We start from the raw sequence: 16,540 nt of genomic DNA, 5'->3' as shown, positions 1-16,540 counted from the left end.
TAGGATGTACAGCAAAATTAGAGGACAAAGGCTTGTCACATCTTTTGATATTACATTTTCTCTGACTTACGATTTTTTCTTTTTGAGACAGGGTTTATATAGTCCTGTCTGTCCTGGTCTACCACACAGATCAGCCTGGCCTCAAACTCACAGAGATCCTCCTGCCTCTGTACTAGAATCCTGTGATTAAAGGAGAGCACGACCATGCTCAGAATTAGTATGAGCTTTTGGATGTTGAACAAGATGTTTCTGTTAAAACTGGAGAATGGGTTACTGGTTGAGAGCACTGACTCTTCTTCCAGAGACTCAGGTTCCATTCCCAGCACACATATAACAGTTCATATTTTCCTATAACTCCAGCTTCATGGGATATGATACCCTCTTTTGGCCTCCACAGGCAGGAAGCATACATGGAGTGCAAGATATACTTGTAGTCAAATACCTATATAGTTTTTAAAGCTTTTTACACAGTTACATTTACAGAATTTTATTTTCATATAAACTCTGATACTGTTCTAATATTTAAACCTCATTAAAGGCTTTCATAAGTTTCTTATCCATATGTTCCTATTTTTATACTGTTGTGCTATGTAAGCAGAGAATACCAAGTAAATGCTATAACACATTATTCCCAGTGGCATTTTTCTCTCCAGTATGAATTTTCTGATGTGCTTGAAGAGTTGAGTACTTGGTAAAAGATTCTCCACATTCCTTACACATGCAAGGTCTCTCTCCACTATGAACTCTGCAGTGTGTTCTAAGATTCGAACGTTGGATAAAGGATTTGTCACAGTCTTTGCATTTGTAAGGTTTCTCTCCAGTATGAATTTTCTGATGTACTCTAAGATATGAGCTTCTAGTAAAGGACTTCCCACATTCCTTACAGAAGTAATGTCTGACTTCAGTATGAATTTTCTGATGCTTTCTCAGATTTGAGTACTGTATAAAGGATATGTCACAGTCTTTGCATTTGTAAGTTTTCTCTCCAGTGTGAATTTTCTGATGCTCTCTAAGAGTTGAGCACTTAGAAAAAGATTTGCCACATTCCTTGCAACTGTAAGGTCTCTCTCCAGTATGAACTCTCTGATGTCTTCTAAGATGTGAGTCCTGGGTAAAAGATTTGTCACATTGCATACATTTGTACGGTTTCTCTCCAGTATGGATTTTCTGATGTGTTCTAAGTGTTGAGGTTGTAGTAAAGGATTTGTCACATACCTCACATTTGTAGGGCTTTTCACCTGTGTGGATTCTGTAATGAGTTTTAAGATGTGATAATTCAAGAAAGGACTTACCACATTCTTTGCATTTGTATAGTTTCTCTAGAGAATGAGTTTTTTGATGCCTTCTCAATGATGAATAGTGTCTACAGGATCTGTCACACTCACTGCATTTATAAAGCTTCTCTCCAGCATGCCTTTTTTCTGTGTGCATTTTCTGATGGCTATTAAGTGCTGATAACTGAGGAAATGACTTTCCACATTCTCTGCATTTGTAAGGCTTCTCCCCAGTATGGAGTCTTTGATGTGTTTTAAGACTTGAGCACTGACTAAAAGATTTGTCACAAACATTGCACTTGTAGGGTTTCTTTCCGGTATGAATTCTCTGATGTTTTGTAAGAGTTGACTTCACAGTAAAGGATTTGCCACATTCCTGACATTTGTAAGGCTTCTCTCCAGTGTGCATTTTCTGGTGGTTTTTAAGTGCTGACAACTGACGAAATGATTTTCCACACTCTGGGCATATGAAAGGTTTCTCTCCAGTATGAAGTCTTTGATGTGTTTTAAGATTTGCACACTGGTTAAAGGATTTGTCACAAATGTTGCACTTGTAGGGTTTCTTTCCAGTATGAATTCTCTCATGTACAGTGAGGCTTGAGGCAGTACTGAAGCATTTCCCACATTTCGCACACTGGTGTGGTGTCTCTCCAATGTAGATTGTTTGTTTTATAAGAGTGTATGTAGAGCCAAAAGAGTTATCATATTCTCCCTGCCTGTGGTCTTTCTTTGCAGTGTAGACTCTCTGATCTTGAGTAATGTTGGAACACAAATTTACAGATTTCTCACACTCTTTAGATTGGCAAGTTCCTTCTCCAGTGTGCATGCTTTCATGTCTGTCTGGGTTTTCTGAGTCAACAGAGGCATCCCTGTGATTACTGCATGTGTAGTTATTGGAGTTTTCTGTAGTTTCACTTGTTCTATAAAGTGCACATGTGGAGAGGTCATGAAGCACTTTGCCAAGCTCATTACACTGACAGGACTCATTTTCAGTCTTCACATGGTGATGGACAGGATCACACTTGAAATAGTTCTCTGAAAATGAGTAACTTCAGATTACTAGGGCTTGTTACCAGATTAAACATTTGATAAACGTCTGCCTCTTTAAGTTTTCTGTTAACCTGCAACTATTTCAAATAAACCTCCCAGTAGACAGCATATTCTTTCAATATAATTATATGGATTCTTACAAAAACAGAGAGACAGCCTTCATGGAAGACTAAACAAATATTTAATTAACTAATATTTAATTTAACTAATTAGTCAGTAATTAGTTCCTTGGATGGAGTTTACTGGCTGATTATATTTAGAATACACATCTCTTTCTGAAAATCTATTTAATCCAATCTGAGGTTCACAGTATTTATACCTACTAACCAGCAGCAATCCAGACTACAGTTCAGAGTTCCTCTGAAGATTAAAGTCTTATCTAAAAGCATCATGGGGTTTATTTTTCTCTCTAGAGAAACACATTAGATTTTCCAAAAGTAGCAGATACAAAGACAGTATCCTGGTAGATACCAGAGGCTCTAGATCATTTGAGGCAGGGCTGTCATGGGCAGCTATTGCTTATTTCTATTCTCCACTGTCTGAGCTCCACACACTGCTGTGTTCTTAACTTTCCTCATAGGGTTGTTCTCAGGTCCACTCTGTACACTGACTCCTGAGACTATTTCCCACAAGGGTGTTTGTGTATTCTCCACTGGGAAGAAAATGAAGGGTGTAATATGAAGATATATGTATATGAAAGGCAATTACAGAATAATCCTACTTCATTGATTCACATTAGGCTTAGAATTTGTAAGATTATTCCAATAAAATAACATTTTGTACTAGGATTAAGTCACCGTAACTCAGATGCAATATGTTACAATGTCTTCTACCAGTTATAACACACAGGATGCATCCTAGGGCCAGGACACTAAGTTCAATTATCAGGAATCCTTTCAAGTGGAATTGAACATCGCAAAAACATTCTCAGCTCTTGCTTTCTCTTTCACTTGAATGAAGCCATTCCCTAGCCTACCCTGGTTTTGGCTACTCTTTCCTCACCACATTCCAGAGCAATCTCATTTGCTCTATACAGGTGGCCAGGCTGATCTTGCAAACAATAATGCACTGTGAGGTAGCTCATGACCCATGGCATCATTTTCAAGATGAATACAGAAATTTAACACACTACTGGGTTCAGAACATGAAGAGAACACAAAGTAGAGGAATCTAGGAATGATTTCCCAATTGATATTTCCTATCAAAATCTTTGGCACATAAAGGTAGAATTTTAAGTTGCAAATCTTAAGTATTTCTTAGAATTAAAACAATATAAAATTCAATGATCGACATGGAGCCTTAAGATTTAGCTGGAATCTGCTATAAAATAGGTGACCTGCAATCTGTCCTGCTAAAAGATATATTGGAGTAATATGGGTATAGAAATTGTAGAAATAGCCAAATGTTTTATTTGACTTAAGCCCCAATCCACAAGGCAGAACCCATACTGGACATGTCTTGTGTAACCAAGGACAGAGACTAGACAGTCCAGAGACCTAGTGTAATACCAAATACTACTAATCTAAAAAAAAGTATCAATAAAATAAATCTTAATGATATTCTGCTGTGCTCATGGATAGCTGCTTTATGCAGTCATCATCAAATAAGTTTTCTTCAGCAGCAGGGAGCAACAGCCAGAGAATATGTGGAGAGAGAATCTATGTGGGACATTTCCATCAAAACCTTCCCCTCAGAGCTCAGGGAACCATGCACAAGAGGGGAAAAGAGTGTAAGAGCCAGAGGGATGGAGGAAATCAACAGAAGACCACCTTCAAATTAATGAATCCAAGTACAAGTGGGCTGAAGTAGCAGGCACAAGGCCTACGTGGGTCTACACCAGGACCTCTGCATATATATTATAGCTTTAAGCTTAGTCTTATCATGGGACTCCTGAGTGTGAGATCTCTGATGTTTGTGTCTGTTGGAAGGTGTCTTTCTTCTGTTGGGCTACCTTGTCTAACCTCAATATGATGGTTTTTGCTTTACCTTACTATATTTGACTTTGGTCATGCTTGGTTGTTATCCCTTAGATGCCACTTCTTTTCTAATGAGAGACAGAAAGGGAATGGATAATGAGGGGAGGGGACGTGGGGAAGAACTGCAAGGTGTGGAGAAAGGGGAAAGTATAATCAGGATCTGTGGTGGTTTGAAAGAAAATGGCCCTCATAGGGATCGGCACTATAATGATGTGTGGCCTTACTGGAGCAGGTATGGCCACTTGTTGGAGCAAGTGGGTCACTGTCGGGTGAACTTTGAGGTCTCATATATGCTCAAGCCATGCCTAGTGAGACAGTCCACTTCCTGTTGTCTGCAAGGTGTAGAATTCTCAGCTACCTCTCCAGCACTGTGGCTGCCCGTATGCCGCCATGCTCCCAGTAGCCATGGTGCCTGGTTATGGTGATAGTAGACTAAACCTGTGAAACTGTAAGGCAACACCTCAATTAAATGTTTTCCTTTCTAAGAGTTGCCACGGTCATGGTGTCTCTTCACAGAACTAGAAACCCTAACTAAGACAGAAGTTGGTACCAGGAGTGGGGTACTGCTGTGATAGGCCTGACCATGTTTTTCTTTGGAGGAATTTGGACTTTGGTACTTTCCATTTGAAAAGCAATTAAAGGCTTTACATACTGCATAAAGAGGCATACTAGTAGGAGCATGGAAGACAGTGGTGCTGAGTGTGGTCTGATGAACTTTGTGGGGCTGGTAAAAGAGGTCTTAGAGGAGTATTGTCTGCAGATGTTTTTTTGTGATTTTTTGGGGGGTGTTTTGAGACAGAGTTTCTCTGTGGCTTTGGGGGCTGTCCTGGAACTGACTCTGTAGACCAGACTGGTCTCAAACTCACAGAGATCTGCCTGCTTCTGCCTCCCGAGTGCTGGGATTAAAGGCATGCACCACCACCACCCAGCAGTTCTTGTGATATTTTGGTGAACAAAATAGCTGTTTTTTTGCCTTTGTCTAAAAAGTCTGGCTGAGGCTAATGTGAAGAGTATTGGATTAATTCCACTGGCAAAGAAAATCTCAAAACAGCCTAGTATAGACTCTGTCATGTGGTTATTAGTGTTAAGTCTAATGAAGACTTAACGATGAAATGTAAAATTCGATGGGATAAGGAGTACCAGGAAGTGGAATGGAGCTAAGTCCTGTGTTCACAGAGCTGAACAGATTAAGAAATAGAATAAAGGGAGTGGTAACCTCAGGGTAAGATCCTACCCAGCTAAACTTCCAACTTGTAAAAAGGAACAGAAGAAAATTTAGAGCCAGGTGTGGTGGTGCATCCCATTAATCCCAGCACTGGGATGGCAGAGGCTGGTGGATCTCTGAGTTTGAGGCTAGCATGGTCTAACAGAGCAAATTCCCAAAGAGCCAAGTTTAAGTAGTGAAGAAAACCATCAGAAACAGAAAGCTGGTGAAGATGTAATTGAACAAGGGGGCCATGTTCCAGCCACAGTAAGCAGCAGAAATTGGCAGCTTCAAGCTTCTATTTCTAGAGTTAGAGGAAAAGGGCTACGGAATTTGCCCCCCTCCTAAGGAAAGCTGCTGAGGACAGGTAAGTGTATCAGGGGCGTCACTGAATGGAGGTCCAGAGAGGCCATTGCTTGAAGCCTGGATTGCCTTGGAGAACCCAAAATGTTAGAGATGCCAGAGTCATAGAAACTCTGCCCAAGGAAGCTGCTAACATGGAGTGGAACTAGCCTAAGGGAAAGAGGTATGTTGCAGTCAATACAGCTGAAAGGACTTGGATATCTGGAGAGTGTTTTGACATCAGATATGGGGATGCAGAGTTTGGAGTTTTCCCAGCTGGTTTTCACTCTTGCTTTGTTCTAGTATTTCCTTGCGATGTATGCTCCCTTGCCTATGTTTTGGAATAATAATCATGTGTCATTACATGTTGGAAGTGTGTGATTTTTTTTTAACTCTAACACCCCCAATAGAGAGTAGTGGGTATGGCCTTGTTGGAGGAAGTGTATCACTGTGGGGTGGGCTTTGATCACACCCAATGAGACAATTCATTTCCTGTTCCCTGCAAGATGTACAATTCTCCAACATCACGCTGGCCTACATGTCACCACACTCACAGCCTACATGGTCCCTGGCCATGATGATAATGGACGAAACCTCTGAAAATATATGCTGCCAACTCAATTAAAAGTTTTCCTTTATAAGAGTTGCCGTGGTCATGGTGTCTCTTAACAGCAATGAAACCCTAACTGATACACCACAGAAGGAAAGAGTCTATAACAATAAAAGGGGAAAAAATGAAAAAGAAGATATCATAGAAATATTATATGCTATTGAGTTTCTGAATGCATCTTGCAACCAAAATGAAGGGTGCATGACACCTACAAAATAGAAAATGAAAAGAAAACAACAAACACCACAGAAAAGTTCTTTTCTACTACTAAAATTTCCCTAGTCTCCTGTAGTGTCCAAGACAGCTCAACAGAGAGGTTATAACCTATAAAGTTGGTACATACAAAGGATGAGTTAGGAATTCTACCATCAAGATGTTCTCACCCACAAAGACCAGGTTGCTGTAATTCTCCAACATCACATCAATGCACAAAGCCCTCTGAGCAGAGTCCAGGCATTCCCACTCCTCCTGGGAGAAGTCCACAGCTACATCAGAGAAAGTAAATAGACCCTAAAATGAAAAAGTACATTTTTGACCACGTGATCCCAGGCAAAATGATTTCCTAGATATAAGAAGAATTAAGAAAATTTGGGATGTAGATAGTCAAAGACAATGATGCAGAAAGTTGATTTTTAATATAGTTACATTGCATAATGGATTTTCTAACTATGAAACCAGGATAATACAATAGTCTCACAAGCAGTATACATGAAACAAGACACACATTTAAGGCCTGGACACAGTTATCTATCTGTTATGGGTGCTGTGTTTATGTCACACAGGATCATGGCATACATGTCTCAGAAGGAAAATCTGTAAAGAAGAAATGTGATTTTAAATGCTGTACCTGTAGACCATGCTACAGTAGATCAAAAACCATTTCAAAAGCAGAAACACAGAACTCTATAAAACACAGGAAATATCTTTCAGGATACAGGATGGGGAAGAATTTTGAATAGTAAAAACACCAGCAGCACAGGAACTTAGCCCAAGTATCAACAGATTGGACTACATAAATATAAAATATTTCCATTTATCAAAGGAAATAATGAGCAGAGCACACAGACACCCACAGAATACACAGACACACACAGACACCCACTTTGGATAGGGGCTTATACCTAGAATTTACAAATAATGCCAAACATTAAAAACCATGGGGATAAAACTGATAATCAGTAAATGGGCAAATGACATGAATAGACACTTTCACAAAAACAGAAACACAAATAGCCAATAAATATTGCAAAAAGTATTCAGAATCCCTAAAATACCATCATGGAAATACAAACTAAAACTACATGGAAACACACCGCCTCACCCCAGGCAGAATAGCATCAACCAATCTGACAACAAATATTAGAGAGGATGAGGAAAGAGAGATACCCTTATTCACTGCAGGTGTGTGTGTGTGTGTGTGTGTGTGTGTGTGTGTGTGTGTGTGTGTACATTGCAAAATAATACAGCCATCATGGGACTCAGTTTGGAAATTATTGAAAAAATTGAAGCTAGAACAAATGTATGAAAAGCTCTTTCATGCCTGATCTTTTAGACCAATGGAATCCCACACCTCAGTACAGAGGTATTTACACCCTGTGTTTACTGCTGCTTTTGTCTCCATAACAATGTATTGAAATCAATAAAAACATCTATTAACTGATGATAATGAAAATGGCAAACATATAAAATGGAATAATACTGAGATGAAGAGAAAAGTACAATAAAAATTTTCAGGAAAATGGCTGGATTTAGGATATGAAATGAGGCCATACAGTGCCAAAAAGAACAAAAACACATTTTCCCTCATATGCTGAATCAAACAGTGTACACGTGGGCACAGTAGAACATGGAGAAAAAAGAAGAAGAAAGGTTAAATGCCAGGGATTGAGGCAGGACTGAATGCAGGTAATGAACACCGGCTATGAGAAAGGATATAAAGGTAATTGCTTTTCTAGTTCTATTCCTGTCACAGTTTTTTTGGGGGGTGGTGGTGGTGGTAGATAATTACATCAAAATAAATTTGATAACAAAGACATAAAATCCCATGTGAGGTTCCAGACCTTCCATTCCCAATGACTAACTGTATAAAAGCACGTTGAGTTGTATAGTCTTTGGGTCTGGTTAATTTCAGTATGTGAAGTTTTTGTTGTTTGTTTGCAACTTTTTTTTATAACAAAGTTTAAAAAAATCAGAAGCAGAAAATTAAATGTTTTCAATATCTCAAAATATAACATTTCTAGAACAATAGTAGATATGACCACTGACCTGGGACATGCTTATTAGAGGATCAGCCATTTCTTTCTCTTTCTCTCCTTTGAGTTTCTCTTTCAGGAACAATGAATGGATGGCTTGCTGCCCTTTCATGTAAAGGCATCCAAAAGAAAAAGGGGTAATTAATACTGAAAGCTGTTAAAGAGCAATGCCAAACCACATGAAGACCCAGGCAACAGAATACACCAGGTATCTGGTCAAGGATCCCCATACTAAGAGAACAAATAAATACATTTAAAAACCTAGAAAGAAAATCACCATCAACCATATTGTTAAAATTAGAAAAAATACTCTCTTAAAGTTGATGGAGACATAAATACATTTCAAGATAATCCTGAATTAACACAATTGATTTCACTAAAGATGCACAGCACATAATAATTTTTAGGGAAAATATATACAGAAGAATAAGAGGACTTATCCATTAGAATATGGAAGTGATAAATTTCATGTGAAGAATAGCTAAACAAAGGAGAACTGGGAAATACTCAGCCATGGGGAAGACAGCAAATCAATATTATTTACAGAGAAGGAAGAAGAATATTCCCAATAATCAAGCCAGCAAGAACAGCAAAAACAAAACCATAAGGTACAAAAAACTTTTCAACAAAATCCTGGCCACTCTGGAAATCAATATGGAGAATCCCCTATTAAACAAACAAACAAACAAACAAACAAAAATCCCTCAACTTAAATCTAGCACATGTCCCAGCAGTTCCTTTCCTTGGTATATTCTCAAAGGACTCTGCATCCTACTCCACAGATACTTGTTCAGCCATGTTCATTGCTGCTCTACTCACAACGGCTACAAAATGAAAACAACCTAAATGTCTTTCAACTGACAAATGGATAGTGAAAATGTGGTTCATATACACTATGGCATACTATTCAGCTCTAGAGAAAACTGAGATCATGAGCTTTTATGAGCAGGTAAACAGACAGACTTGGAAAAGAGCGTATTGAGCGAGGAAACCCAGACCCAGAAAGAGAGAGAATGCATGTTCTTTCTAATAGGATGTTCCTAGCTCCAAATCTTCAGATGTGAGTCCACAACCTGGAGTGACTGCAGTAAATAGAAAAGTAACAAGACAGCACTGGGAGGTGTGAGGGATTGGCAGAGATGGAGTGACAGGGAACAAATGATTGAAGGGGAAATGGAAAAACAAGGGTGATGATTTAATTATGGAGAAGGACAGATAACAAACACAGGAGAATAAAGTAACAGTAAGAATGTCTGAAAAAGTCATAAGGAATCTTACTATTATCATCTACCAAAAATGCCTACAATACATATAAGTCTCTTTAAGCATATACAGTTAGACTATACGTGATAATTTTGCTATCTCTAAACTGAAGATGCTCCTCATAAGAGCCACAGATTTTGTAACAAAACAACCAACACCAGGTGTAAGAAGTCTGCTTCGAAGTTGTTGGTCACAGTTGTCCAAGAGACTTCCAAACATTACAGAATATTGCTGTTGTCCATGGTTGCCTCCCATAGGCAGAAGTTGAGTCCCTAGTGCTGAAGAGGCCACACACTTCAGACACAAATACTAAAGGACTGGGGACGGAACTGATCTTAAAGCCTGGGGACTAGATCTCATGGTACCAGAAGGCAATATGCAACTTCCAAAGGAGGGAGCCAACCAACAGTCCTACCTAGCTAGGACACCTGTGAACCACAACAATGCACGATGACCCTAAGGTGCAGGAGTGGCACACAAACCAACAGCTTCTAATTAGACTTAAGATGCTCCAAACAAGAGGGAAGTCATGCCTGGTACAGGAAACTTAGCCAGTTTCCCTAAGTCAAGGATATTGAAAGGGGATCTATAAGCACTACTTTAGTAAATCAGCCTAATCCCCAACTGCATTCTAAATATTTACCCTTATTCTAACAGATGAATGTAGTCCTCACCCTTTATCAAGGAGAGTTATTTTAGCAACACATGGAGACTATTACAGAAAACCACAATCAGTCAAAATGTTGACTTGTGATGCTCAGTCCCCACCGACACATAAACCACACAACTCCTTTACCTCAGGCTCAGGGATCACTGAGAAAGTGAAGTATGAACATTATATGAGCCAGAGGAACAGGACATTCTCTGTGAGATTGTGTCTCCTAGAAATGTCAGAGAAGCTACGTGCATGAAATCTTACAAACATGGCTGCCTAACCATGAGCTGAACAAAGACAACACAAAGAGGACACGCTAACATGGAAGGGAGAAAGCTCACTAGGCCTCAACCCTGGTCAAACACTAAGGAATTCTGAGAGCTGGACAAGTAGTCTTCCCCAGAGAAGAGTGCACTGTATGGCTATCCAATACCACATGTTCACCCCTGAAAATATACAGACTGAGTAGGTTGCATTTTAACACCAATGAAAGAAAAAGTTACTAAGAAACAATAAATGCCTATGTAAAGATTTTAGATAATCTACACAAAACTCAATAGGGTCTAGAGAGATGGTATTTCTGTCTGTCACTGTTTTAGAGACCCAGGTTCTATTCCCAGACCCCAGTAAGTGGCTCCCATCTGTCCACACATACAATTCTAGAATGCACATGATATACAGTGCAGCAAAACACTCATGGCAAAACTGATTTCACGTCCTATTTCCACTCGATCCCTTCCCCCTCCTTCACCAATCCCTCCACCATACCTGCTTCCTTAGCTTCAGTCTCCTCCCTTTCACCATTCAGGGATCTTTGTTCTGCTGCACAGGTGAGGAGCAGGTCTGGGTGATCAGTGAACTCTGCACGTGAGAAAGATTCTCCAGAAAGCACCCAGATTTCTAACACAATACAGTGTGCTGTAGATAAGTCGAGGATTCACCTGTGATTCTGCAACTGTCCTGCAGTGTCAGAATACTGAAATCACTCAGAGAGCATTTTCATTCACTGTAACTGGAATCCCCACTTCCAGTCACAGCTCGGTCAATCTCCGTGGAGAAAAGGACCTGAATGGTTGGGATGGGAATATTTTACACTGGTGAGGTTCTGAATTTATCATGGACCAAAAGTGATGGCAGCCTTGCACCTCCTGAAGGAACATACACAAGAAGAGATGACATCTCATTTTTACTTTGTTCCTCTGATGATTTTACTTTACTCTTTGTGATGTGAGACTCATTCACACAGAGGTCACACACGGGTGTTCTAGTTTTCTCTAGGAACCCCGAGACGGAGCTGGGAGACAGCAAGCAATCTAGTTTCACCCACACAAACCAGACTGCTGCGATTCTGCAACATCCAGTGTCTGTACGGAGCCCTCTGAGAAGGGTCCAGGCATTGCCATTCCTCCTGGAAGGAGTCCACAGTCACACCACTGGCTGTCAACAGACCACAAAGTAACAAACAACAGTTTGAATCATCCTGTTGGTGCGCACCTTTAATGCTAGCACTGGGAGAAACACGTGGGTGGAACTCTGTGTTTTCCAGTCCAGCCTGGTCTATGTGGTGAGTTTGGGCCAGACAGAGCAACACTGTGAGTTCTGATCTCAGATATAGCAAACACCAGAACCAAAACATAACAGTCTGGTCATGTGTCCATGGACAGAGTGCTTTTCTTGAATTGAGGAGACAAAAGACGAATGCAGATATTTTTCAGATGTAAAAAAGTCATCATAATTACTGAAAAGATGCTTTGTAATATCATTCTATTCTATAATTCCTTTCTGAGACAGGTTTTCTCTATGTAGTATAATCCCATCGAACAAGTAAAGACCATTACCCAAATTCTTTGGTCAAATTAAGCTAGCTTTATTTCCTCTAAGGCACGGTTATCTCCCTAAAGCAGGGTTTGAAAATACAGCATTGATAAAGGAGAAAGTGGGGTTTATATATCCCCAAGCTGCAAGGCTGGGGGTGGGTGGGGTTTAAGTGCTGGTGGATTTCCAGAGGAACTTTTGTTAAGTAGGAACTTGGCTGAACATTTATAACTATCTGGCAGAACATTTATCTCAGCAGGGTATGTTGGAGCTGTGAGTCAGACACCGTAGGGTGGGGAACATGTCAAATTCCAGAAACAGGTTAGAGCACGGTCAGCTTGAATTTGGCAGAAAACAGAAACGAACTTCTGACCTTATGACAAAATGGTTTTCTTCCTAAAGATGGAGTCAGGCTGGTCCATCATTAGCCCTGGGTGTCCGGAAAGACGCTCTGAAGACCAAGCTGGCTTCAAACTCAGAGATCCATCTGCCTCTGCCTCCGGGGTGCTGGGACTAAAGGCGTGTGCCAACACCACCTGGCTCAAAATGCCTTTTCTAACTGTGAAAATATTGTGACCCGGCACATTCAAACATCATACGGCGCCCTCCCAACTTAGAGGTGCATACACTAGGCTGGTCTCAAATTCATAGAGATCCATCAGCCTCTGCTTCCGGAATGCTAGCATTGAAGGCCTGTGCAACCAGGAGTGGCTAAGACACTTTTCAGAAGGCTGTGTTTACGTAACAGAGTGGGTATGTATGTCTCAGATGAAAAATTACTGATAGGTAAAAAGTTTACTTTTAAACGTCAATGTTAACAGGCATACATACAAAACTCACAAATATATACTTTCATACTCAATTAAATCTGCAGCCATTATCTTCACGACTAATGTCTGCAAACTCTTAGGAGATGTTAGTCCCCAAATATAACACGGAAGTTAGCGTGGATGAAAGTTTATTTCGAAGAGCATTGTCGTTCCCACCACAGCAAAAAGAACTGTGTTTGCAAATATCAAGAAATGAATTCAAATATTCTCCTAGGTTATTTTTATATTAATATTTCCACAATCAGAAGATCAAATTTAAAAAAAAAAAACAGGCTTATTCCATATGATCTAAAATACACTAAGGAAAAACATCCACAGCAGAATTTGGGAGCCGGCTTCCTGATGAGCAGCAGAGAAACCGCTCGCACCCCCGGTCCCCTCCCTCCCGGGTCCCAGTCCTGCAGCTCCTCTGACCTGGGAGCTTCCAGGGCCGCCGGGCTGCGGTTCCCGCCACTGCGCTGCTGACTGCTGACTTTCCCAGGCCGCCCCGCGAGCGCGGACACTGCGGATCCCGAGGTCTCAGGTCCCCGCGGCACCGCCGTGTCCTCCGCACCCGGCTCTGCAGCGCGCGGTTCCCTCGATGCAGGACTCCTAGCAACACTTGGTACTTCAGATTGATTTTGGCTCCGCCTCTCCCATGCAGTTTTCACTTTACTCCTCTAACTCCTCCCACTCTGCACCCTTAGGCTACACCCAGCTAAGGTGCCACATTCTTTCCAGCTCCGGTTTCCGGGTGACTGTCCCCGCCCCACTGACCCCTCCCTCCCCTTGCATCTCCCGCCGCCTTGCACATAGCTCAGCCGTCAGGCCGCCCTGGACCCGCTCTGCACAGACTCCACACACGCTTGCTGCAGCCTAGACCAGAGCTGCAGCCAGGAGGACGCTGCACCCCGGTATCTGACCCCACAGTGAGTGCTGAGACCTTCAGAGAAAAGACAGGAAGCATAACCTCGACTTGACAACCAGCCTCCTGGGCTACTTCTTACACCAAATGATCACAGGTTAAATTCAAATGCCAGCGTCCCATCGCCAACACAAACATAACAAGCTAAAATCAAATACTGTAATTGTGACTTTGGGAGAGACAATTCAGGAATTTGCTAACTGCCCAGGGCTTAGTTTAACCCTCCCTGTACTGCTCTTACCACTAGATGGAGGAATTGTCGCTTTACTAACTCAGAAACAAGTTAGTTAAAGGTGCTTTTTAGATAGAATATAAATTTCTTTATGTTTATTTTTTATTTAGAAACAATCTTATTTTACATATCAATCCACACGTTCTCTCTACCTCCCATTCTCCTATACCCCCTCAATCCCCCAACCCATCCCCCACCAATGATAGTGAGGCCCTTCACAGGGGACCATCAAAGTCTTATCACATCATTTTGGGGAGGGCCTAGGCTCTCCTTGCTGTATCTGGGCTGCAATAGTATCCCTCCATAGGGAATGAGCTCCCAAAGTCCATTTGTGCTCTAGGGATAAAGACTGGCTCCACTGTTAGAGGTCCCATAGAGTGTCTTGGACTCCTAGCTGGCACCCACATTCAGAGGGCTTGGTTTGGTCCAATGCTGGTTCCCTAGCTTTATGACTAGGGCCTACATGCTCTCACTAGGTCAGGTCAGCTGTTTCTGTGGGTTTCCCCAGCACGGTCTTCGCTCCTTTGCTTATCACTCCTCCCTTTCCACAACTGGATTCCAGGAGTTCAGCTCAGTGCTTAGCTGTGGATCTCTGCTTCTGCTTCCATCAGCTACTGGATGAAGGCTCTAGGATAGCAATTAAGGTAGTCATCAATCTCATTATAGGGGAAGGACATCAAAGGTAGCCCTCTCCACCACTGCCTTGATTCTTAGTTGGGGTCATCTTTGTGGATCTCTGAACATTTCTCTAGTGCCATGTTTCTCTTTAAACCTGTATTGGCTTCCTCTATTAAGGTGTCTCCTTTCTTGCTCTCCTCTATTCCTCCCCTGCCTCAGTGTTTCTGATCCCTCTTGTTCTCCTCCCCCTTCCTCTTCTCCCCTTCTCTTTTTCCTACCTCTCCCCCTTCCTCGTGCTCCCAATTTGTTCAGGAGTTCTTGTCCCTTTCCCCTTCTGTGGGGGGGGCATGTATTTCTCTCTTAGGGTCCTCATTGTTTCCTAGTTCCTCTGGTGATGTGGATTGTAAGCTGGTAATCCTTTGCTCTATGTGTAAAATCCATATATGAATGAGTATATACCATGTTCTTCTGTTTTGTGACTGGGTTATCTCAGGATGGTTTCTTCCAGTTCCATCCACTTGCTTTCGAATTTTATTGTTTGTTTTCCTCCACTGTGTAGTATTCCATTGTATAAATGTACCACATTTTCTCCATCCATTCTTCACTTGAGGGGCATCTAGGTTGCTTCCAGGTTCTGGATATTACAAACAATGCTGCTATGAACATGGTTGAATAGATGTCCTTGTTGTATGAATGTGCATCCTTTGGGTATATGCCTAAGAGAGGAATTGATGGATCTTGAGGTAGACTGATTCCCATTTTCCTGAGAAACTGCCATACTGTTTTCCAAAGTGTCTGCACAATTTTGCACTCCCACCAGCAACGGAGGAGTGTTACTTTTTCTCCACATCCTCTCCAGCTTAGACTTTCGTTTTTGATTTTAGTCATTCTGGCTAGTGTAAGAGATTTTGTTTTGTTTTTGTTTTTATGCAATGGTGAATGCAGAGCAAAGAAGGGGAGTAAGAAAGGAAAGAGGAGGAAGGGCTAAGACACGCCACTCTCTAGACTCTATACAGCTGTTGAAATCAGTAACCAACAGCAACTGTACTGACCTGCATTGACCTCACACTAGACCACAGTCAGTCTAGGAAAGGCAAAGGCTCACAGGGCCCCACCCTTTCCCTCTCAAATGTTGTCTATGGATGGATTGCAGGAGAAGAATCACTGCCTTTAGTCGTGTCCTCTGCTGAGCCTAGCAGACTTTAACACATATGTCCAAGTCCACAATCTCACACATGGCTCTGGTTAATCTCAGTGGGTCACAAGCAAAATTAGTAGAGATGAGCACAATAGACAGATTTGTTGGAATTGTGGACCAGGATAGTAGAGAGGCAGGAGGTGAGAGTGGGCGGTATTTGAAGCACACAAAACACAGAAATATACACTGTAGGAGTTGTGTGAAATAGCTAATAATAGTTTTTTAATGTTCACATCAGTTTGTAATTTCCTTTTGGTAGTATCAGTACCTGGTTTAATATAAGGTAATAATACCAAGAGTCCAGAAGTGTCAAACTT

General features: G+C 41.3%; 1 protein-coding gene across 1 annotated transcript in view; it reads right to left on the bottom strand.

Annotated features, from left to right (window-relative positions):
* LOC100752763 (zinc finger protein 54) overlaps positions 1–13,895 on the bottom strand; it is a 30,586-nt gene extending 16,691 nt beyond the window's left edge. The window contains 5 exon segments of the mRNA XM_027433978.2: positions 623–2,309; positions 6,840–6,966; positions 8,722–8,808; positions 11,395–11,586; positions 13,686–13,895. Of these exon segments, the coding sequence (XP_027289779.2) occupies positions 623–2,309; positions 6,840–6,966; positions 8,722–8,808; positions 11,395–11,430 (1,937 nt within the window). The 5' untranslated portion in view covers positions 11,431–11,586; positions 13,686–13,895.
* Between the last annotated feature and the right edge of the window lie 2,645 nt (positions 13,896–16,540).

This window comes from Cricetulus griseus, chromosome 9 (assembly GCF_003668045.3).
Source record: "Cricetulus griseus strain 17A/GY chromosome 9, alternate assembly CriGri-PICRH-1.0, whole genome shotgun sequence".
NCBI classification, from domain to species: domain Eukaryota; kingdom Metazoa; phylum Chordata; class Mammalia; order Rodentia; family Cricetidae; genus Cricetulus; species Cricetulus griseus.
The sequence above is the reverse complement of the archived record's forward strand: the minus strand, read 5'-3'. Positions and strand labels throughout refer to the sequence as shown.